Source organism: Pteronotus mesoamericanus, unplaced genomic scaffold (assembly GCF_021234165.1).
Source record: "Pteronotus mesoamericanus isolate MK-2021 breed Mesoamerican mustached bat unplaced genomic scaffold, CSHL_Meso_final contig_100, whole genome shotgun sequence".
NCBI lineage: Eukaryota > Metazoa > Chordata > Mammalia > Chiroptera > Mormoopidae > Pteronotus > Pteronotus mesoamericanus.
The window spans coordinates 9,486,817-9,511,647 of NW_026554999.1; the positions used below are offsets into that span (position 1 = coordinate 9,486,817).

General features: G+C 36.3%; 1 protein-coding gene across 1 annotated transcript in view; it reads left to right on the plus strand.

Annotated features, from left to right (window-relative positions):
- Nucleotides 1-24,831, plus strand: part of TOGARAM1 (TOG array regulator of axonemal microtubules 1) — an 88,514-nt gene that overhangs the window by 43,079 nt on the left and 20,604 nt on the right. The window contains exons 9-17 of the mRNA XM_054591791.1: nucleotides 4,645-4,743; nucleotides 6,144-6,319; nucleotides 6,831-6,984; nucleotides 7,185-7,319; nucleotides 14,763-14,916; nucleotides 20,587-20,692; nucleotides 20,969-21,204; nucleotides 21,600-21,758; nucleotides 24,350-24,476. Of these exons, the coding sequence (XP_054447766.1) occupies nucleotides 4,645-4,743; nucleotides 6,144-6,319; nucleotides 6,831-6,984; nucleotides 7,185-7,319; nucleotides 14,763-14,916; nucleotides 20,587-20,692; nucleotides 20,969-21,204; nucleotides 21,600-21,758; nucleotides 24,350-24,476 (1,346 nt within the window). The remainder of the gene's footprint in view (nucleotides 1-4,644; nucleotides 4,744-6,143; nucleotides 6,320-6,830; nucleotides 6,985-7,184; nucleotides 7,320-14,762; nucleotides 14,917-20,586; nucleotides 20,693-20,968; nucleotides 21,205-21,599; nucleotides 21,759-24,349; nucleotides 24,477-24,831) is intronic.

The window sequence follows — 24,831 nt, forward strand, 5'->3', positions numbered from 1 at the left end:
CTTCATCTCTTCTTCAATTCTAAATGATAGCTTTGCTGGGAGAGTAATCTTGGTTGTAGGTCCTTGTTTTTCATCACTCTGAATATTTTATGCCAATCCCTCTGGCCTCCAAAGTTTTTGTTAAGAAATCAACTAACAGTCTTATGAGATCTCCCTTGTAGGTAACTAATTGCTTTTCTCTTGATGCTTTTCAGATTCTCTCTTTGTCTTTAACTTTTGGCATTTTAATTATGATGTGTCTTCATGTGGGTGTCTTTGGGTTCAGTTTGTTTGGGACTCTCTGCACTTCCTGAGTTTGAATGTCTTTCCTTCACCAGGTTAGGGAAGTTTTCTGTCACTTTTCCATAGGTTTTCAAATCTTTATTCTCTCCTCCTCATGGGGCACCTTCAGAGCTGAGACATCCTTCTTTACCTCCCGCATGTGGGTGTGAGATAAGCTCGTTCTGTGTCTCTGCCCTTCCTACCAGTCTTGATGTGGCTTCTTCGTATCCTTAGTTGTAGGACTTCAGTTCAGCTAGGTTATCTGGAGGTTATGAATGATGATTGTTCTGTGATTTAATTGTAATTTTGATTTGGTTGTAGGCAGGTTTGAGTACTGTGTTTACCCATGCTGCTCTCTTGACTGGACATTTGCTTAATTTAATTAAACAGTGTTTAAATTAAATTTAACATGGTTAACTGATTTTCTTTCACAGGCCCTAAATAAATTTTATTTTGCTTTTCATTTTTTCTGCCTTAAAACAGTCAACTGACATGGACTTATTGAACACCTGCTAAGTGCTGAGCACTGTACTAATTGGCCGTGGAAAAGAATGATGATCAAAACTAGATATAGGTTCTATCTCTATAGAACTTTAAAGTCTCATAGGAGATAGGATAATTCAATAAATAATCACAAACTGAGGTAAAAGTTAACCTAGGAAAGTGCAGATTGCTGTGAGGTTGACTTGGTCCAATTCCAGGGGTTAGAGGCTTTACTTCATGGTTGCCCTTTTGTTACTTGACAGTCATGCTCTGCCTATTTTGTTGTGTATCTTTTCCACTAACCCTGGCATGTATAAATTTCTTAAAGGAAAGAGGGTTTCTTCGCTCTCTGGTGCCTAGTCTATACTAGGTATTCTAATGATAAACATTATTGAATTAATGAACATGTGTAAATAAATACATTGTAAATTCTTTGTATGAAATGAATTTTCACTTTAAAAAACCATGTGATAAAAAATAAAATAAGAGAATCAAGATGGTGGAGGAGTGAGTGGAAGTCACACTGATCTCCTCCCAGAACCAACCTGGAATTACAACTAAATTGTAGAGAAATCACCTGGAACAAACGACTGAACAATAGCTAGAGAGGAACCTTGTAACCTCGGAGATAGAAGAATTGGTTTAGTGCAATCTAACTGGTAAGGAGTGCGGTACAGACCTGAGAAGGTGGGCGGGGCACCCACAGGTGATAGCACCAGAAGAATATTGAAACGGCCAGTTGGATCCCCCTGAAAAGAGCGGGGTCTAAACCAAAAGTGGGGATCACTAGCCCACAGCACCAGAGCCCAAAAAGTACACAGAGAACAGCCAGCTGCAAAAAGCGGCGGGGTTGTTCTCTGCCAGAGACGGACAGCTGGAGACACAACCGTTTAAAGGGCCAATGCAAAATTTTTATTTGCAGCCACTTACCTTGGTCTTTGCAAAGGCAGGGCTAGAGACACCTGAGGAGAGACTGGGGAAGGAGGCTTTGGGGAGAGAACTGAGGGAGTAGCCCGCGGGATCTTGGTGCTGACTCACCCCCTATGCAGCAGCATCCATCTTGCTCAGGCAGGGACCACTCCCCCTGAGCGGCACTGGCGTCAAAGGACCCAATAGCCCTGCCCCCCAGGTGGAATTCCAACCCGCCCTGTGCTGTCTAAGCTGCCTGCTGAGTGCAGAGTGGCAGCCACAAACAGTAGATCCCTGGCTAAAGGGGGCGCAGAGAGGTCTGGCAACACTTGAGGAGAGACGGGATGGAGGCTTTGGGGAGAGAAAAGAAAGAGTAGCTGGTGGGATCCCAGTGATGACTCCTCCCCCATAAGGCAGCAGCTTGAAAGGATCCAATAACCCCGCCCCCAGGAGGGATTCTGCCCTGCCCTGAGCTATCTAAGGTGCCATGCTGAGTGCAGAGTGACTAGATTAACAGCTGGAGGAGACAGCCACAAACAGTAGATTACTGGAAGTCTCGATCAGACTGCCTAAGGTCAGACAGGGTCAACATCTGACATCAGAGGCAGATCCTGAAAATAAAAACAGCAGTCTCCAACCATAGAAATTCACACCACAAAGTCAGGAAATCAAGACGGATCAACTCAAGAAGCAGAAGCAGAAGAGTCTCACAAATAATGGGAAGACAAAGAAATAAGCCCCACTCGAAGGGAAAGGAGGAATCCCCACAAAGAGAACCAAATGAAATAGAGGCAAGGAGACTATCAGGCATTGAGTTCAAAACAATGATTCTAATTGGAAGCTCAGTGAGCTCAGAGAGAATTACAAAAACTACAGGGAAACTACGAGGAACTTACTGCAAACTATATCAGCATGAAAAAGGACATAGAAACTATCAATAAGAGACAAGAGGAAATGAAAAATACAATTTCTGAATTGAAGAACACAGTAGAAGGAATCCAAAGCAGGCTAGGTGAAGCTGAGGACCCAGTCAGTGAGCTGGAGAACAAGGTAGGAAAAAGCTCCCAGAAAGAGCAAGAAAATGAAAAAAGACTCAAAAAGAATGAAGAGGCATTTAGGGAAATGCAGGACACCCTGAAATGTAATAATATCTGTATAATAGGGATACCAGAAGGAGAAGAGGATGAGGAGGGCATAGAGAACTTGTTTGAAAAAGTCATGATGGAAAACTTCCCTAATTGGAGGAGAGAAAATGTCTCACAAGTCCAGAAAGTACAGAGGGTCCCATTCAAGAGGAACCGAATGAGGCCCACTCCAGGACACATCATCATTAAAATGGCAGATATCAAAGACAAACAGAATCCTAAAGCAAGCAAGGGAGAAAGAGATAGTAACATATAGGGGAGCCCCGATAAGGCCAGCAGCTGACTTCTCATCAGAAACACTGCAAGCCAGAAGGGAATGGCAAGAAATATTCCAAGTCATGAAAAGCAAAGGCCTGTAACGAAGACTGCTCTACCCAGCAAGGCTCTCCATTAAAATGGAAGGCGAAATAAGGAGTTTCCCAGACAAAAGAAGGCTAAAAGACTACACTTCCACCAAACCAGCACTTCAAAATATGCTAAAGGGACTGCTTCAAGATGAAGAAAAAGTTTCTATGAATATGAGTTCCTTTCACAGTTGTCAATACTTAATATTAGCAATATTTTTAATATTCATTAATCTGATTGTGACAGTGAGGTTATTTTAATTGTTCTTTTACTATTTGTTGAAACTAAACCTGTGTTAGTATATTTCTTGCCTATTTCTATTTTTTTAAAAAAAGCTTTAAGTGACTTTTTGGTATTCTTTATCCATTTATTTATGAAAGGTTTGTAGAACTTTTTTTCCTAAAAAAAACCCACAAAAAACCAAAAACCTATTAATCATGTTATAAATGTGTTGCAAATTATTTTTCTATTTCTTGTCTTTTAACTTTTTTTACTATATAGTGAAATGTTTAATATAGTCATATTGTCATATAGCTTCATAGCTTCTAGGGTTGAATATTTTACTTGAGGTCATGAAAAATAGTTCTATTTTCTCCTAAAACTCCTTAGATTCTCCATATTGATTTTTAACTCACCTGAATATTTCTTCTATAATGTGTGAAAGAGGGCTCTATATTTGTTTTATTTCAAGTAATAGTGGTCCATGCACCTTATTTGTTGAATAAGCCTTACTTTACCCATTGATTTGAAATATCAGCTTAATCATACGTATATTAATCAGATGTATACATTTGTTTCTGGAACGTTCATTATATTTCATTGATCTCTTGATTATTTCTGTGCTGGTGTCAGTACTTGTGCCAAACCAAACTTATTTATTGGTTTAATTGATGAGACTTTATAATGTTTTTAAATTTTTTAAATATTTTATAATTAACTTTGACATTTAAAAAAATAAATAAAATCAATTTGCATTTAAGAATGAAAGAGAGAGAGAGGTGGAACTCCTACCTTTTGCGACAACATGGATGAAAGTGGAGAATATTATGCTAAGTGAAATAAGCCAGTTGATGAAAGACAATTACCATATAATCTCTCCTATAAGTGGATTCTATTCAACAAAATAACTAATGAACAAAATAAACCACAGGCACGGAAACATGGAGCAGACTGAAAGTGACCAGAGGGGAGGGAGAGAGAGGACAATGGTGGAAAGAAAGGGAAGGGACTAGACAAAGAACATGTATGAATGACCCATGGACATGGACAACAGAGGGAATTGACTGTGGGATTTGGGGGTGTGGGTGGGATGGGTGGAGGGGAGTAAATGGGTAAAAATTGAGATAGCTGTAATAGAATAAACATGATTTATAAAGTAAAAAAAAAAGAATAAAAGAAGATGTGAACAATCAAAATAAAAGAAAATACCATATTATGGTATCCCAAAATACTATATAATATATAATAAGTATTTTTCAATGTGGGTTTTTTTTTCCTTTAGGATTTGCAGGGTCATCATCAAATTTACAACAAATTTCCAGTTCTGATTTCACATCCACAGATACCTTATCAGAAGACTCAGTAGTAGTTGTTGGAAAAGGTATTTTTAAAGTTATTTAGCTTTTTAATTGTATTTTTATGTTCTTCACACACAAGCAAAATATATCAATAAAAAATAGATAAGACTGATTCAGGAGCTGAATAGAACTTTCTTTTTGAAAAGCTATTACATTGAAAGAATTAGAAGTGAGTACTTCATATTTCTCTTTTCTAGACTACAGTAAATTCATGTCAGTAATTTTCAGAGAAATGTTTTGTGTACACAACATCTGCAGTTTGGATACTTCTAAGACCCTTTTAGGATAGCTAAGGCAGTTTTACCATAGTTCAAATTCAAATGGTAGTTCTTATTTACAAGGTTTTAGTAATCAGTACAACTTAATATAATTTTATTACTGCTTATTTAGTGTCTAGCCAAATCAGAATTAACACCTGTTACATATTTTAGGGGGGTGAGGGGATCTTTGAAACACATATTTGCAAATAACCTTTAAAATTAGGTGGGGTTTTCCAGCTTTATTGATACTTAATTGTCAAATAAAATTGTAAGATACTTAAAGTGTAAAACATGATAATTTGACATTCATATACCTTGAGAAAGGATTCCCCTACCACATCCCAACTACTCTCTCTTTTAATTGAAAAACTAGAATGTGATGATAGGCATTGAGGGTATACATCTTATTTTTGGTAAACAGAATGAAATGTCTGGAAAGCTTTCCTACATTCTTTTCCTGATAGAGTTTCATTAGGTTATTTTAAAGCCTTCCTCAAATTGCTTACAATCTACTCTTACAAACTTATTTTCTGTTACTTTTCGACTTGTGCCAAACCAAACTAATTTATTCTCTCCACATATAGACTTTATACTTGTTCAGCTCTGATTATAAGCATCCCTATTTCATAGGATGTCCTTCCCTCCTTCCTCTCATCTCCAAATCCATTGTGTTTTGCAATCCCAGCTCAAATCCTTGTTCCTCGAAACCACATTAAACACACATCACACCAGCCTTTCCTGCTGTGAACTCATCACTTACATGATCTCATTTGATATCATGCCTTGTGATACTCTTACCATTCTGTTAAGGTGTATGCTTTTATATTTTATGATTATTTAATGTTTTTCTTACTAACTGTATTGTTTATTTCTTGAAGGTAAGAACCTTGCTTTTTTTTAAAAAATTTTTTATTGATTTTAGAAAGTGTGAGAGGAAGGAAAAGACAGAGACACATCAATTTTTTGTTCCAGTTATGCATTCATTGGTTGATTCTTGTATGTGCCCTGACTGGGGATCAAACCTACAACCTTGACATATTGGGACAACACTCTAACCAGCTGAGTTGCCCAACAATGGTGGCAAGAGCCTTGTCTTAAACTTTGTTATCTGGAGGGACATCACATAAATATTTAATGACAATTTAATTGTTCATTGATTTCAGGTGTATTTGGAAATCCAAATTCAGCACCAGCGACCTGCAGCCAATCAGTGATATCTTTTGTGGAAAATGGGGATAAATTTTCAGTTAAACAAAGTATTGAACCACCATCAGGGATTTATGGAAGAGCAGTCCAACCAAGTATTCCATCATATCTTGATGTTGAGAATGAAAAAGATGTAAGGCTATTAACTTAATTATTAGGGTGGTAACTTTAAGCCTATAATACATTATTGTTTTGTAGCTATCAGATTTGGGTTGGTAAAAGTGTTCAATTAAAGTTTTTAAAATTGCAATATAATTGAAAATTCTGATGCTTAATCATTTAAATAGTAAATTGTTTTTCTTTTCTACCAAATATATTCACATTATGGTATAAGCATCTAGTATCTTTTACACTATACATGTACTATGCATGTATGAAAGTGTGTGTATGTGTATATATATAAACAATTTTCTAGGATATAATCAAGGAGTAACAGACTAATATCCTCAGGCACAAATTTAGTTGGATATTAACCTTATATAATTCTACTCTATTTCGGAATTTCTGAAATAAGAACTAAGAAATGTATAGTTTATTTTGTATATAGACATTTAATGCCTATATACAGTTGTCACAGATGAAGATAGTTATTTTAAATGTCAAACTCCCTAAATACTTTCAGATATTTCAACTTTTTCATGCAGATCAAAATTTCTATTTCAAAATCTACTTTTGACAAGATGAAACAAAAGAGAAGAGAGGAAAAAGAACCTTTTGACATTAAAGATTGTGAAAAGAAGGAACAGAATCCCAGGGGACAAATGCATCATATAGGAACTGAGAAAACAGCATCTGAAAGTAAGTCGGAGTTTTAGCTTGTGTTGTGTTTGTTTAACTAGTAGTATTTTAAAGCTAGTGTACTATGATATAGCTGAAGGTGATATATATAGCTAATAGTAGAATATGCTGAAACTTGCAAGACCCAGTACCTTCTACTATTATAATAAATATTATTTCTCATAAAGAGGAAGTTGATTGATTGTTTTTCTCTTTTCTAGACATAAATATTTTTGAAGATGAGGTGGGAATATCCAAAAATGAGAGTTCCTCTTTAGAGAACATTACTTTCAACCCCATATTGAAAGGTGGGGCCAGTTTTAAAAGGTCATCATCTTTAGTGTTCTCAGATTCAGGTAAGTCATTTGTTTAAATGTAAAGAGTAATGTCACAAATGCTTGTTAAACTGAAGAGACCACATCCGGTACAGTTCATTTGTGATGGCGAGAACACTAAACTAATAGGTGTCATTAGATAGACCTGGCTTTTTAAATATCTGTTCTGCCTTTTAATTAGCTTTGTGACTTGGAAACAGGCCTCATTTTCTGCCCTTATAAACACTGAAATTATCTCAGAAGTCCAGATTATCTCCAAGATCTCTTCTGTATTCCCTGCAAATATTTCTATTTCACTTGGGCATGGTTTCCCATTTTATATATAAGGTAACTGAGATTGTGAGGCTGGTTTATATTAGGTCATGATTTTTACAAATTGTCTTTATCATTTATTCAGCCTCTCAGTGAGTACTTACAAGGTTCTATACCTGGCGAAGAGTAGGCTCCATGTCTCCTGTATTGTGTTTTTTTAATTGTGGCTGAATTTATTAAAATGACTGCTAGATGCGGTACTATATTCCTGACTTGTTTGTAACTATGCAGCTTGTCCTGGGAGTGTAGTCCTGGTGGGAAGGCAATGTCCCCGATCTCTGCGGGCAGGCCTCTGAGGGCCTAGTGCACCTTCCCTGGACACTGGCTGTGACGGGAGCAGTCCAGTTAGTTAACAAGGGGCTTTGGGACACATCACAGCCACGTCTGTGGACATTTGAGATAAGGGTGAGCCACTACAGCAGACATCAGCTACTGTCAGAAGCAGGGGATAGGGCCTTTCTCATCCATCCCTTTCCTTCGACTGGCATAGGACCAGATCTCCTGTTCCTCATGAGAATCCACAGCCAACTTTATACAGGAGTCACATACTGGAAATAAAAATGCTCAACAAGAAAAGAGCATGTCCATGGGGTTTCAAAATAACAAAAACCATCAACTCCTCAATCCTTTAGGACAATTTTCTCGGCCTTTGGGGAAATAAAAACATTAATACCTACTTGTAAAAATACATGCAAGGCAAGTCATGTGGAATGGTCACACTAAAATTATCCCAGTGCCTAATTTTCAAGGTACTTTTATTTTTACAGCAGGTCACAAAGCTAAGCTTCTGGCCCATTCTGCAAATGTAGAAGCTAACAAATGCTTGCTTGGCAGCTGAGGGGCACTTGTTAGTAGCATTTGAAAACTTAGTAAAAATCCATATAAAACAAATACTCAAATAGTTTCCATAGGAACACAGGTAAGTGTGACCTTATCTCATAGGCTTTCATAATGTTCTGTTTGTGCCAACCTTGCTTACAAAGACATTTCAAAATGAGCAATAATTCATTTATTCAGCCTCTCATTGAGTACATATAGGGTTCTATATCTGGCCAAGAGTAGGCTCCATGTTTTCTGTATTGTTTTAAAAAATATTGAATAGGTCTTAGGTATAATAGTAAGTAGGTAAAATCAGAGATTGAAGTGAAATATCTTGGAACTGTAACAAACATTAAGGATTATTATTTTTGTTTATTATTAATTGTTTCTGAGGAATAAACTTTGTGAACTATAATAAACATTCTTAAATTTATGTTGGGTCTGAAGTCTAGGTATCAACCAAAAAAATCAGGAAGTATAGAAAAAAATATATAAATACAGTGATACCTCGGTACTCATTGTTAATTTGTTCTGGAATTCAAGATGAGTGCCGAAACCAATGAGTGCTGAATAATGAAGCATTTTTCTTTTGCGGGGCATCATCATGACTCATACAATTTCTATCAAGTGCGACAAGTGGCAAGCAAGCACCGAGGGCAGAAACATTTTTTTCTCATCAAAATGCAACCAGACCAGGGTTTGATTTGATAAGTTCTGAAGCCTATGAGTGCCGAGATATGACTGTATAACCTTGTGCCACGTATTTAACCTTCTCAAAGATAAATGGAAAAGAGATTTAACTAGATGAATGTTTAAGGTTCTTCCTAGCTTGTATTTCATAATGCAAGAAGTCATGAAAAATTTTTAAAATTCTGTATCCTAAAGAACAGATTGATGATTACCAAAGGAGGAGGTGGGGGTATATAATAGGTAAGAGGAGTTAAAAGATACAAATTTCCAGTTATAAATTAAATAAGTACTGGGGATATAATGTACAGAGTGATGGCTGTAATTAATAATACCTTATCGTACATTTGAAAGTTGCTAAGAGACAAATCTCAAAAATTGTCATTACAAGAAAAAATTTTGCCCTGGCTGGTGTGGCTCAGTGGTTGGAGCACCAGCCTGTGAACCAAAAGGTAGCTGGTTCAATTACCAGTCAGGGCACATGCCTGAGTAGCAAGGCACATGGGTGTGTGCAAGAGGAAACCAATTGATGTATCTCTCACCCATTGATGTTTCTCTGCCTCTCTTTCTTACTCCCTGCCTTTCTCTCTAAAAGTAAAATCTTAAAAAAAAAAAAATTGTAACTATGTATGGTGACAATGGTCGCTAGACTTAACTGTGGGGATTATTTGCAGTGTCTACAAATATTGAATCTGTTATACTCCTTAAACTAATATAATGTTATATGTTGATTATACATCAATTAAAAAAATAAGAGAAAAATTGTTTTAAAAAAATGTTTGTATCCTCAAAACTAATAATTGTTGAGATTATGCCTAAGGAGAGATGTTGGCTTGTAAAATTACTGGATAAACATGACCCTAAGACCTGTTTAAGTGTATGTGTTAATGAAGTTTAAGCCGTTAGCATTCTCAAATAATTTCATTATTTATTAATGTCAAATAATCTATGGGGAGAAAAGCACACAAAACTCCTTATGTAAGCCAGTAGTTAGCAGTAGCAGTAATACAAATAGCAAAAATCATAAATTTTTAGGTATTGATTCTTGCTAGACATATAACTAATTTTGTGATTTTTGCCTATAATGGAGGCTTCACATATTTTGTTTCTAGCAAGTATAAGGAGAGTGCTTCCTTAAAGTCACCATTGTATTATTAAAACAGAATACACTTACAAGATGAGTACAAAAAGTGAAAGTAAACTGTTAGAAACTATTTTAACAGTTTGATTTTGCCATGATACTTTTATTTTATAAAAATATCAGTCTAACTCTGGCTGGTGTAGCTCAGTGGATTGAGTGGTGGACTGTGAACCACAGGATCTCTGGTTCAATTCCCAGTCAGGGCACATGCCTGAATTGTGGGCCAGGTCCCCAGTAGGGGACGCATGAGAGGCAACCACACTTTGATGTTTCTCTCTCCCTCTTTTTCTTCTTCCCTTTCCCTCTCTCTAAAAATAAATAAATAAATTTTTTTAAAAAAGATGAGTCAGTGAAAAGGTAATATTACTTTAAAAAATCAGTCTACATGGGAAGTTTAAAAAAACAATTTAGTTTGATCATTACTGCTTGAGATTGATATTCTGTAATCCTCTTTTACAGACTAAAATTTTTTTTAGTTTTTTTTTTTTCAGGTGAAAAACGAATACTTACCTAACTACAAGGCTGAAAATTAGTTGTTTATCTGCATCTCCTCTATAATGACTTATTCCCTCTGTAACTGAGGTAGAGTAGATACAGAAAAGGAATCCTTAAAACTTTAGCAGCAGTTTCTTCATAATGCACAAAGAGTATAACTATCAGATAGGGTTCTTGAATGAATGAAATTAGATCATGTAAGTGAAGCACTTAGCACAGTGCCAAGCAGAATCTTAGTAAAAAATGGCTGGTATTTTGAATTTGCTATTTTTTTTGGGTTGTGACATTCCAAAGCTGAAGGATTTTATTTATGCATACCAGTCTTACGTATGAAACCTAATGAGGATACATCTGAATTGCCACAAAAACAAAGTGAGGGTGAGCACTTCAGCAGCATGTATACTAAAATCTGAAGAACAAACATTAGCATGATCCCTGTGCAAGGTTGAGACACCAAGTTGTAAAACATTCCATGTTTTTTTAGAAAATGATACCGAGTGTAAACCGTAACAGAAATTTTTTTTTGAGGGGGGGCACCTAACTCAGTTGATTAGAGCATCTTCCTGATAGGCCAAGGTTGCAGGTTTGATTCCCCATCAGGGCACATACAAGAATCAACCAATGAATGAATAAATAACTGGAACCACAAACATTGATGTTTCTTTCCCTTCCTGTCCCTTTCTAAAAATCAATAAATAAAATTTTTTTTAAACTTCTAAAGAAAAATAAAATGAGGTCTATTTATTACATCCTTTGTCAAGTCATTTTCCTCTTGTATGATTTATTCTAACAAAAGCTCTTACTAATTAATCACTGTAGTAAGCCAAAATACCACATTTATCTTATTATTTTAGTATCTCTTGTCAGGTATGTTGTAAGTTTCATGAAAGCAGGAATTTTTTCTTAGTCCTCTTTATACAAAATCAAAGGTGATAGTGGACTGAGATATAAATCCTGCCTTTGCCACTCATTATGACTGAGACCATTAATAAAGTTTTTAACCTCTTTAAAACTGTTATTTTCTCAGCTGCAAAATAGAGATAATGAGAGTATCTAGCTCAGCTTTTCTGAGAAACTTAAATGTAGTAAATTCTCTAAAAGCAGTTATCATAAGATCTGGCACAAAGTATTTAGTAAAAGTAAAGTAATATTGGGAATACCTTGTTGACTTTGGATTTTAAATGCATTTGAATGCATAATTAGCATACAGCATCAAGTGAAATATATTTGTGTATCTCATGTATTTCATGTAACATTTTCTGTTTTTAAGCATATTTTATTGATTATGCTATTACAGTTGTCCAATTTATTTTCTCCCTTTTATTTCTCCCTCAGTCCTGTACCCCCTCCCCCAGCGTTCCCCTTCCCTTAGTTCATGTCCATGGGTCATACCTGTAAGTTCTCGGGCTTCTCCATTTACTATACTATTCTTAACCTCCCCTGTCTATTTTTGTACCTATGTTTCTTATTCTCTGTAGCTTTTCTTCCATTCTCCCCTCCCCCCCTCACTGATAACCCTCCATGTGATCTCCATCTCTGTGATTCTGTTCCAGTTCTCATTGTTGGCTTAGTTTGTTTCTCTTTTTGCTTTGTTTTACGTTCAGTTGTTGATATGAATTTGTTGTCATTTTACTGTTCATAGTTTTGATCTTCTTTTTCTTAGATAAGTCCCTTTAACATTTCATATAATAAGGGCTTGGTGATGATGAACTCCTTTAACTTTACTTTATCTGGGAAGCACTTTATCTGCCCTTCCACTCTAAATGATAGCTTTGCTGAATAGAGTAATCTTGGATGTAGGTCCTTGCCTTTCACAACTTCAAATACTTCTTGCCTGCAAGGGTTTTTTTTTGTTGTTTTTTTTTTTTTTTTTTTTGAGAACTGATACGCTTAGGGGCACTCCTTTCTAGGTAACTCTCTTCTTTCCTTTTGTTGCTTTTAAGATTCTCTCCTTATCTTTAATCTTGGGTAATGTAATTAAGATGTGCCTTCATTGTGTGCCTCCTTGGGTCCAACTTCTTTAGGACTCTCTGAGCTTCCTGGACTACCTGGAAGTCTATATCCTTTGCCACATTGGGGAAATTCTCCCTCATTGTTTTTGTAAGTAAGTTTTCAATTTCTTGCTCTTCCTCTTCTCCTTCTGGCACCCCTATGATTTGGATGTTGGAACATTTAAAGTTGTCCCAGAGATTCCTAACCCTCTCCTCACTTTTTTGAATTCTTGTTTCTTCATTCTGTTCCTGTTGAATGTTTATTTCTTCCTTCTGCTCCAAATGGTTGATTTGAGTCCCGGTTTCCTTCCCTTCACTCCTGGTTTCTTGTGTATTTTTCTTTATTTCATTCTACATAGTCTCCATTTCTATATACTATACTATACCATTTCTGTGAACATCCTAACTACCAGTGTTTTGAACTCTGCGTTTAATAGGTTGGCTATCTCTTTGTCACTTAGTTCTCTTTTTGGAGTTTTGACCTGTTTCATTTGGGCCATATTTTTTTGTCTCAGCGCAGGTGTTACATTGTAAGGGGCAGAGCTTTACCTATTCACCAGGACAGGGTGACCCATGCTCACTACATTGTGGCACTGGATGTCGGTCTGGGGTCACAGAGGGAACAATGCCTCTTGCCTCTCACCCGGCTCTCAGGCACTTCCCCCACTACCCACAAGCAAATTGGACCCTTCTAGTGCTGATTCATAGGTTCATGGGTTTGTGTACTTTTTAGGACCCTGTGGGTCTCTCCAGCAAACTGTCCTGTCAGACCAGGAGGTTCTGCTGCTGCCAAAACCCCCACAGGTTTTTATAGCCAGAAGTTTTGAGCCTTCTTTCCCTCCGGCACTGAAACCCTGGGTTGTGCAGTCTGTCTTGCTCCCGTTGTTCTTCTTGGTTTATCCACCCGAAGATGTGGGACCGCCAGCCCCACATCTTGTCTTGTCTGCCTGGTCCTGCAGCCACCACATTGTCCCACATACTTTCTGCCCCGGCTGCACGTCTCTGCCCCTTCTACCAGTCTGGATGAACGTTTCCTTCAATTCCTTGGTTTTTGGTCTTCCATGGAGTTTAATTTTCTGGCAGTTCTGGTTGTTTTTTGTTTTTAAATTTGTTGCTGTCCTTTTGGTTATATGAGGAGGCAAAGCGTTTCTACCTATACTTCCATCTTGGCTGGAAGTCATGTAATGCTTTTTTTACAAATAGCATGATTGATAAATATTTTTAGGATAGTGATTTCCTAGTGCCTAACATTATATTTTTAAGGGCAATATAAAAATGAAAAATGGCTAATAAATCTTTTCCCCTTTATAAAAGCCATTTCACATTCTATTTGGTCTTTTTTGAGCTTTTCATTTCTACCACCTCCACTTCACATCTTACATTGTGCAGTACCCTCAGAGCTGTAATTACCATGAGCACTCAGCAGTGATGATTTATTTCCCCAAAATCTAAGACAATGCCTTGCATCTGGAAAATAGCTGATTATGTAAACAACATTGTTCTTATTACTACGTATAGGCTTAGGATTTGTGATATACTGTTAGTTCTGTGCCAGTAGCAAAAATTGGTATTTTTAGAATCCAACTAGAATTTTATATGCAGATGCCATGAATCTTTATTTTTAGTTATCTCTTGTATAGTAAAAAAGGTATATACTTATGTTTTTACAAAGTGGTATCGTATGCTTCTTAATTCTTAAAGCTAGGCTTTATTATATGACTCATAACTCTAAAACCCGTAACTCATCGTATGCTTCTTAATTCTTAAAGCTAGGCTTTATTATATGACTCATAACTCTAAAACCCATATGTGTTTACATCATATGTAATTTAATAATTTTGCATATAAAAAGTAAAGTTTTAAATAGCTTTGTTATTTGGATATTACATTTTTATTGCAGACTAAATTAATAGTACTCGTTCCTATAAGAAATATTTATAGGATCTATAATCAGAATACCATTTGTATCCCTTTATATCAGAGTTCCCTGGTGCTTTATTTAATGTTTTTTTGTTTTAGGTGAAGCATCTCCTGCAGCGATTCCACACTATAAAGAAAGGATGCCTTCTGTCACTCATAGTCCAGAAATAATGGATTCATCAGAACTACGACCATTTTCCAAACCAGAAATAGCACTGATAGAAGCTCTGAAGCTTTTAGCTGATGAGGATTGGTAAGGTCACTATTCTTAACTTAAAACTGAGTTCCAAAACTTTTCTATAAATTTTTAATTAAAAACCTTGAAACACTTCTTTAATAATCTAAAGACTACTAAAATAGTCTTAGAAATAATTATTTTACTTCTGAGATAGTTTGATTTTTTTTAACTCATTAATGTAGCTAAACTTTAGTTCTAACAGTACTCTATTTACCAGTTATATTACAACTTATATACTATAAGGGCATAGTTTAGTTTTATTATGGATTATAAAAACATTTTTTTATTGGAATATAAGTATCACCATTTCTCCAAGTGTTTCTCTGAAATATACCCTCTAGCAGTCCTGGAAATATTTATCAGTTCCTAATACAGCTACAGCAGCCAGCTAGCCAGCCCAGCCCAACTCAAGGAAAATAAAGATGATGGCGCCCTTCCCCCCACCTTTGCTTCAGCTGAAGCATCCACTGGCTGCCCTTGTCTCATTTACTCCACTCTTCCTTCAGCATCTCTTTCCATCCCATCCTATACCTTATCAGTTTTGCTTCTTTGCTGGATCATATTCATCAGTGTAGAATGCATTATCATAGCCCTTATTTTTTAAAAACCTGCTTAAATTTCACATCTTCACATTTCTTTCCTTCCCTTTTTTTTAGCAAAAGTCCTTAAAAAGGCTCATTCATTGTCTGTAGTTTTTCACCTCATGTTCTCTTCTCATCTTCTTTAATTGGCTTTCAGCCCTTCCCACCATGACCACAAATTCACTAAAACTACAAAAGTGACTGTTTTGCTAAATCCACATTCATCATTTATTAGTCTTCATTTTACTTAGCCTTCAGCAACATTTAACATGGGTAACACTCCTTCTTAATACACTTTTTTTCATTTTGCCTTGGAAAAATTAGTGTCATGATTCTTTTTCTGCTTCAGTACTTTCTGATTCTTTCCCTTTTGTTTTACTTCAAAAGTGAGGAGTGCTCCAGAATTCAGTCCTTTGCTCTTCTCTATCTACATTCATTCCACAGATCAGGGCTGGCAGTCTTTCTGTAAACAGCCAGCTAGTATATATTTTAAACTCTGCAGGCCAGATGATTCTGTTACAGCTACACAACTTTGCTGTTGCATTGCAAAAGCAGACTCATACCATGTAAAAACAAATGGGCACAGCTGTGTTCCGATAAACTGTTCTAACAAAAACTTATTTAAAAAAGTCTGATGCAGCCAAATTTGGTATGAACCATAGTTTGCCAACCCCTTTCTTGTATCTTTTCACTCAGTTTCATAGCTATAAAATTCATCTATACTCTAATTTCTCATTACTATGTATCTGGGTCCCTGGTATTTTCTTGAGCTCTAACCCTATATTTCAACTGCCTCCTTCACACTTCCACTTAGATGCCAACAGACATCTTAAATTTAACATGTTCAAAATAGAACTCTTGGACATCCATTTCTTGGTGAGAGGGATTAACAGACAGATTTATTTGCCTTTACATCTGAAAGAACTAAAGAAATCATATAAAATATATGAAACAATTGTTTTCAAAATATTGTTCACCAGGCACTGAAATGTAGTGATCCCTGAGAGATGAGAAATAAGCAAGGTGAGCCCTATAGTTGTCCTGGCTTACTTCCTACAGAGAGTTTCCATGTCACAGCTCAAGGAGGGAGAAACCATCTAGGTATCAGCAGAGATGGAGGTGGAGCTTGGAGTTTGAGAAGGCCGTGGTAGCTAGGATACACAGGACAGTATGCCAAGGCGGGTAGAACTCCACAAGGAACTCCAGAGACCATCAGAGGATTCTTCTCAAATGCCTAACTGAGTACTGGTCAGGGCATGCATGTGAGTAAATTACCTGAAACCAGAACAAGAGCCACTCAAAGAAGTTAGAGGGAACAATAACTACAGCTTTGGTTCTAGAGCATATACTAGGCCTGGAATACATCCTGTTTCTACCAGCAATGTGGAAAACTTCATAATTTACAGGGTTTTGGGTAGAACACTTAGAAGAGTTTTGCCTCATCTATGGAAAGAATAAGCCCTAAGCTAAAGACTGGATTGGTCTGGCCTAACAAAGCATAAAACCAAGGCATGAGAGGAGCAGACTTCCCAAATAATTACATCCCAGAACAAAGTTAAAAATATTTTTTTGGGGGGGAGATATACATATATTTATATATATTTATTTTTAGGAGACCTGGACAGAGTGGCTTGATTGAGTATCACTCCATCAACTGAAAGGTGGGCACATTCAGTTCCAGGTCAGGGCACATGCCTGGTTTCCGGCTTTGGTCACCAGTTGAGGCATGTGGTAGGCAACCAGTCAATGTTTCTCTCTCACATTGATGTTTCTCTCCCTCTCTTTTTTTCCCCCTCTTCCCCTCTCTCTGGGATCAAGAAAAGAAAAAAAATTTTAAATTATTTTAAGAATACAGCAGTATCCAAGGTTAAATTCACAATGCCTGGAATCCAGGAAGAACTTTCCAGGCATGCAAAGAAGTAAGGAAATACAACCTTAATGAGAAGAAAAAAGTTAAGCAATTGAAAGTATCCAAAAATGATACAGATGATAGAATTCGTAGAACGAGCATTATAACTATAGTTATAATTCTCATCCATATGTTAAGAAAGCTAGAAGAAATAAATAAGAAGAGAATCAGTGAGCTATAGTACAACTTGTAAAGTTCCTTTTGCAATATAATATAACATGATTGAGGGAAGTGATATTCCATCTATATACCCTGAATGAAAGGGTATTATACAAGTGTGTATACCAGGGGAAGAAATCATTTGGTGTCATTTTAAAATTCTGTCTATCGCATCAGGAATAAAGAGGATCATTTTATAATGAAAAGGGGTAATTCATTAAGTGTTCATAGCAATCCTGAACATTAATGTACCATATAACAGACCTTCAAAATACATTAAGTAAAAACTGGTAGATCAGGATGGAGAAATAGACAAGTAACATTATAGATGGATCTTCAGTCACCCTCTCCCATTAATTGATCGAACTAGTGGAAAGAAAATCAGTGAAAATATACAAAACTTGAACTCTATTGAATTAATTGACGTGTGTAAACACTCCACCGAAAACAAAAGAATTCACATTGTTTCAGGACCACAAGAAACATTTTTCTTTTTTAACCATATTACAAAAAGTACACAGAATGGAGTTGCTTTCGAGTTCCAGGCCAAGGTGGAAGTGTAGGTAAATATGCTTCACTTCCCCACACAACCAAAAGAAAGAAACAACCAATTTAAAAACAAAAGCAACCAGAACTGCCAGAGAAATCAAACTGTATGGAAGTCTGACATCCAAGGAGTTAAAGAAGAAACATTCATCCAGACTGATGCACTGAGACAAAGAAATATGACCAAAATGAAAGAACAGATCAAAACTCCAGAAAAAGAACTAAGCGATAAGAAGATAGCCAGCCTATCAGATCCAGAGTTCAAAACACTGATAATCAGGATACTCATAGAATTGATTGTGTATGGTCACAAAATAAAAAAGTGAAAACTAAACAAAGGGAAATAAAGAAAAATATAAAGGGAAACAACAGTGAAGGGAAGGAAACCTGGACTCAAATCAACCATTGGGAACAAAAGGAAGAAATAAACATCCAACTGGAACAGAATTAAGAAAGAATTCAAAAAAATGAGGAGAGGCTTAAGAGCCTCTGGAACAACTTTAAACGTTCCAACATCCAAATCATAGGGGTGCCAGAAGGAAAAGAGGAAGGGCAAGAAATTGAAAATTTATTTGAAAAAAATTATTAAAGAAAACTTGCCCCATCTGGAGAAGGAAATAGACTTATAAGTCTGGGAAACTCAGAGAATCCCAAAGAGGGGTACACCAAGACACATCATAATTAAATTACCTAAAATTGAAGATTAAGGAGAGAATCTTAAAAGCAGCAAGAGAAAAGCAGAAAGTTACCTACAAAGGAGTTCCCATAAAACTATCAGCTGATTTCTCAAAAGAAACCTACAGGCAGAAGGAGCTGGAAAGAAGGATTCAAGGTCATGAAAAACAAGGAACTACATCCACAATTACTCTATGCAGCAAAGCTGCCATGTAGAATGGAAGAGCAGATAAAGTAAAGTTAAAAGAGTTCATCATCTCCAAGCCCTTATTATGTGAAATGTTAAAGGCACTTATCTAAGAAAAAGATCAAAACTATGAACAGTAAAATGACAACAGGCTCACAACTATCAACAGCTGAACCTAAAACAAATAAAAACAAACACAAACTAAGCCAACAATGAGAACTGGAACAGAATCACAGAAATGGAGATCTCATGGAGGGTTATCAGTGAGGAGGGGGATGGGGAGAAATGAGGGTAAAGGTATAGGGAATAAGAGGCATAATTTGTAGGTACAAAATAGATGGGGGAGGTTAAGAATAGTATAGGAAATGGAGAAGCCAAAGAACTTACATGTGTGACCCATGGATATAAATTAAGTGGTGGGAATCCTGGAGGGTAGAGGGGTACAGCATGGAGAGGGAGAAAGGAAAGAAAAATGGGAAAAATGAAATAGCATAATCAATATAATATACTTTTAAAAAGACCATATTATGGAACATAAAACAAATAGTTTTAAAGGATTCAGATTATACAAATTTTGTTCTCTAACCACACTGGAGTTAAATTAGAAATGCGGAATTAAGAATGAAATATTTAAAAAATTAATGGGATGAAGCTACATTAAGAGGGGACTATAAAGCACTCTAACACCTGTATCAGAAGAGTAAGCTTTCACCTTAAACTAGAAACAAAGGAGCAAATGAAGCCCAAAATAAGCAAGAAAGGAAATAATAAAGATAGAGTGGAAAACAATGAAATACGGAACAGAATCAATGACAGTTTTAAAAAAGCAGTGAGAGACTACTGGTCAAGATAGTGGCATAGGTAATCGCAGCTCTCCTCCTCAAGCAGCTACCTCAAAATGACAAGTAAATTACAGAACAACCATAAATCCAAACTGTCAGAAATTTAGTTGAATGGAAGTCTGAATATTACAGAGGAAACCACAACCAATTAAATTGGTAATAGGGGTGGAGACACGGAATGGACTGGTCCCAATCCATGCATGGTAGATAAAAATTTGGGAGGGATATCTTGGGAATGAGTAGTGTCAGACCCACACCTGCTCCCCTCCCCCCAGTCCAGGATACCAACGCTAAAGTCCCCATAACTTCTGGCTGCAAAAACCAGCAGGGATTGAATGAGTGGAAGAAACTTATGGTGATCCAAGTAGTTCCACTTAAAGAACCAACACACGGACTTACTCAGATACAATCTGTGACCTCCAAACATCAGTTTGAAAGGCACCAGTGGCATGTGGGGAGGAAATGAATTATCTGGCATCAAGGAAATAGCTGGGGTCAGTTTTCTTTCAGACCAAAAGGCAGTCGGAGGCCATTGTCCCTTTCCGAGCTCTCCCCTGACAGAGCCCCAGAGGTGGCAGGCATGTGCCATATCTGAGTCTCCATCAACTTGGCTAACACTGTTTGCCTTGCTATGGGTATACCCTGAGACTCCATACCACTCAACTAACAGGCCCACCCAAACTGTTAACTGTGACTTTTCCATATGAATGGCTGGTCTTGGCTCATGCTTCACCGTCATGCCCCATTTTAATAAGTGATTTTGTCATTTGTTTCTTTTTCCCATAGGGAGAAGAAAATTGAGGGATTGAATTTTATTAGATGCTTAGCTGCTTTTCATTCTGAAATATTGAACACAAAGTTGCATGAAACAAATTTTGCAGTAGTTCAAGAGGTAAACTTATCTTCAGCTGAGTTAAAGATTGTTCGAATAACAAAGAATAAATATGCCGCATTTACTTTATCTTTAAAAAAACTGTATTAGATGATGTGGGTATGCTTGTATATAGTTAATTATGCCTTACTTGGCAACCTTTAAACATTTTATTAAATGTTGATTTTTAGAACATAAGATAACATAACATGTTAGTTTAATAGTAAATTTGATTTCAGAGTCATTATTACTGACTTTCAGAAATCAGCAAAATGCACATTTTGAAAATTTTTTTAGGTGAAAAATTTACGCTCTGGAGTTTCTCGAGCTGCTGTGGTCTGTTTAAGTGATCTTTTCACATATCTGAAGAAGAGCATGGATCAAGAACTAGATACTACAGTGAAAGTTTTGTTGCATAAGGCAGGAGAATCAAATACATTTATAAGAGAAGATGTTGACAAAGCCTTGAAAGCTATGGTCAGTAATGTAACTCCTGCACGTGCAGTTGTTTCTCTTATCAACGGAGGACAAAGGTAATGTTCAAAATAACCTTGATATGTCCTTAAACTAAAAGTGCAGTTGTTTGTAATCTGAGGGATAGAAGAAAACAAGCAGATTTCTGTATTACGTTAGTTGAAAAACATTTATTAAGTAACTGTGATAAACATATTAGATGGTGAACATACAAAGGGTAATAATATAATTCTAATAATGTTACCTACTTTTGTAGATCTGGAAGTAAATGTTAGTGATTTAGTTTTGTTTTGTTTAACTTCTTGGGGAACGATACCTAATGCAAATAATTTGCCATTTTTGTTTTCAAGGGAGATGAAGGTTAGTAGTAGTTTAATCATTTAACTTTAAAGGTGTATCTTATGAAAATTGTTCATACATCAACTTTGCTTTAATTCATCATGTTTCCTTGTAGCCATTTACACATTGCAGTAAGAAGATGTACAGCCCAGCATCTATCAGATGCATTGGAATTTATGGAACTGGAGCATATTTTAGCTGGAACAAAAGATATGGCTGACCGTATATTACCAGCTGCTGCCAGGTTTGCTCAGGACAGCTCACAAGAAACTAGGTGAATAGCTTCTAATAATAATTGCTGAATCTTTTAGTATAAGGTCTTTAAAAAAAAGAAACAGGTTTAAAAAGAATGAACATTTTTCTAAATGGACAAGTGGTATCCCCAGGGATTGGTACTGGGGCAATGGTTTTATTTAACCAATTTGTAAATGATCTTGGGGTAGTGCACAGTAAATTCTCCAAATTTACACATGACCCTACATCCTGTAGTAAGATGCCATGTCACAGGGATGAATTGCATGAAAATGGCATAAGACTGTATGGGCAGACTAGTGGCAGAAGAACTTCATTGTGGGCAAATGTAAGGGAATGCCTTTAGGGGAAAATGATATATTTTCAAAGCAGTCAGGGAAAATCAAGGAAATTAAGTGCACATGAAAAAATGGATTGTGTACTATCTCCTGCAACAGGAGATATCTGCACTCAGAAAAATTCTATGAATGTCTATATGTAGTGGAAGGACAATTTTATGAAAGTTAAGAACAGTCACAGAAAGATGACAAAATAACTAAGATATGGATGGTAAAATAGGTGTAATGGGGATAAAAATTTTGGACTTAGAAGCCTAGGTTCAGTTTTTAGCCTCAATCATAGTTTTCCTTTAAGCAAGTTACTCAACATTTGTTAGCCTTTGTTTCCCCATCTATAAAATTAGGTAGGTTCGACTGCGTGATTGATAATGCCCCATACAAAGTCTAAAAATTCATGGCAGTTAAATACGAAGTTAGGTTGGAAGCAGGGACAGAGATTCCTGAGTTCATACAGACTAAAGTAAAAAAGGATATCAAATTTTTAACAGTTTAAGACAAAGATGCCCATTACTTTAGGTAACTGGAGTTAATCCTATGGAAGTCATTATACCAAAAGCTCATACAGAAGGTAAATATATTCATTTTTTTATTGCTGCATGACAAATTACCACAAATAGAGTGGTATAAGGCCACACAGATTTTTTTTTTAGCTTACTGTTCTTAAGTTAGAAGTCTGAAATGGCTCACCTGGCTTCAGTTTAAGGTCTCACAAGGTGGAAATCAAGGTGATTACAATGCTGGACCCTTACCTAGGGATCCTATAAAAGAATCTGGTTATAGGTTTTTTTACCACATTTAGTTGTTTGTGGTTATAGGGCTGAGTTACCTGTTTCCTTGCTGGCTGTCAGTCAGGGTTCTGTCGTAGCTCCTTAAGGCTACCTGAATTCCTTCTCATGCAGTCCATGCAGCCCCTTCCTTCCTGAGGCCAACCAACAGCATGCTGAATCCTCCTCATGCTTAGAATCTCTTACTTCTGCTGTGAGCCACAGAAAGCACTCTCCTTTTAAGGTTTGTGTGATAAGATTAGATCTAGATAATCCCCTTATCCTAGAGTTGACTGTACCACATAACACATAATAATTTTGAAAGAGCAGGGCATCTTTAGGGAAACTTGTAGAAGTTCTGCGTGCCACAGGGATGTTGAAAACAAATGAGGAGGGTTGGATCATAATAGACTAGTTAGGAGCAATAAAAGATAATGGTGGTTTTGTTTTGTCACTTTACCTTTATGGCATAGTAATTCTTACCATTTGTTGCTTACTAGATTCTTATTGGAAAATTTAAAATTAAAAAATGGTTACAAATTTCCATTTATAGTATTTCTCACATTTTGTGTCCCCATTGCTTGCTTGCTTGCTTGTTTGTTTTAGCCATTCCCAAATTACAGCCTCTGTTATACCTATAGTCTTTAAAATTTGGGGCTAAAAGTTAGAATTGTTTTTGAAACTATAACTGATTAGGAGCTGCTATCTGGCTGGGTGTAGGCTTTATTCTGGTTGTGGGGAGAGAAAAGGTAATTTTTATTCTCTGTTATACCATTTTTGTAATTTCATCATATTTGAGAATCTGTTGAAATATATGGTACTGAGATCATCCCATATCCTTCTCTCCATAAAAGCATTGCCTTCTCTGGTTCTTCTCGTCCCATATACATATCCTAAGTTATAGGCAAAAGTATAACTGTAATTTATTTTGGGGCCAAGCTTCCTTGAAAAATAACAATATGGTATTGTTGTGAGATACTGTAAGATCTCTCTATCCAAAGATATCTCCAATATGCCTTTCTGTGATATTGGAGTTTCTACCATTAGAATGATATCTTGGCTTAAATTATTATCCTAAGAGAATTATTTTAAAATTCATATAACATAAAAAATCTGTTTTGGAGAGCATCACATATTTATTAATATACCAACCACGATTTATCAACTAACTTTGGGTGTATTGTAGGTAGCAGAGAATAGGTTTTTGACAAATTGGAATCCAGGTAAGTTGTGACTAGGTAAAAAGAGAGAGAGTCAGAAATACAGAACCAGGAATGTTGACTCAGGCCAAAACACCTGGCAAGCAGAAGAGCAGCAAAAGGTCACTGAGCGAGGAGCCCAGGACAGATAAGATTTCTCCAGACTCACATTTCTGCCAAAGGCCAGACTTGATACAGACCCTAGAGTGCCTGAAAAATAGAATCAAAACTTTTAGCTCTTCATATTTAAGGACAGAAACTGAGCTTGTTAAGATACGTGAAATTATTTACCTATTTCTCAAATATCTACAGGTATTATGGTCGAAAGATGCTTTTTCTCATGATGTGTCATCCTAACTTTGATAAAATGCTGGAAAAGTATGTCCCATCTAAAGATTTGCCATATATTAAGGAATCTGTAAAGAGCTTACGACACAAGGTATGTGGAAAAATGTATTATATAAACAACTTTCAAAGCCAAGTTCATTTGCCCAAGAAGTTAAAAGAAATAATTACCTCCTCATTTATATTTAGAATATATATACAGTAACATTTCAGTAATTGCAATGCTAAGTAGACAGTCATGGTGTTAGTAAATGTTGATTGATATTTGGTAGAATGTAGTGTGACTTATTAGCATTACAAGGCTTGGGTTTGAATCAACTGTGAGAATTAGTGACTCTATATAGTTTTAGGCACATCATTTCTTTAACCAGAATTTTTATTTTTATAAAATGAGGATAGTGATGCTTATCATGCTGGGTGCCAGTTTAATTTACCTTGTATGTTTCACT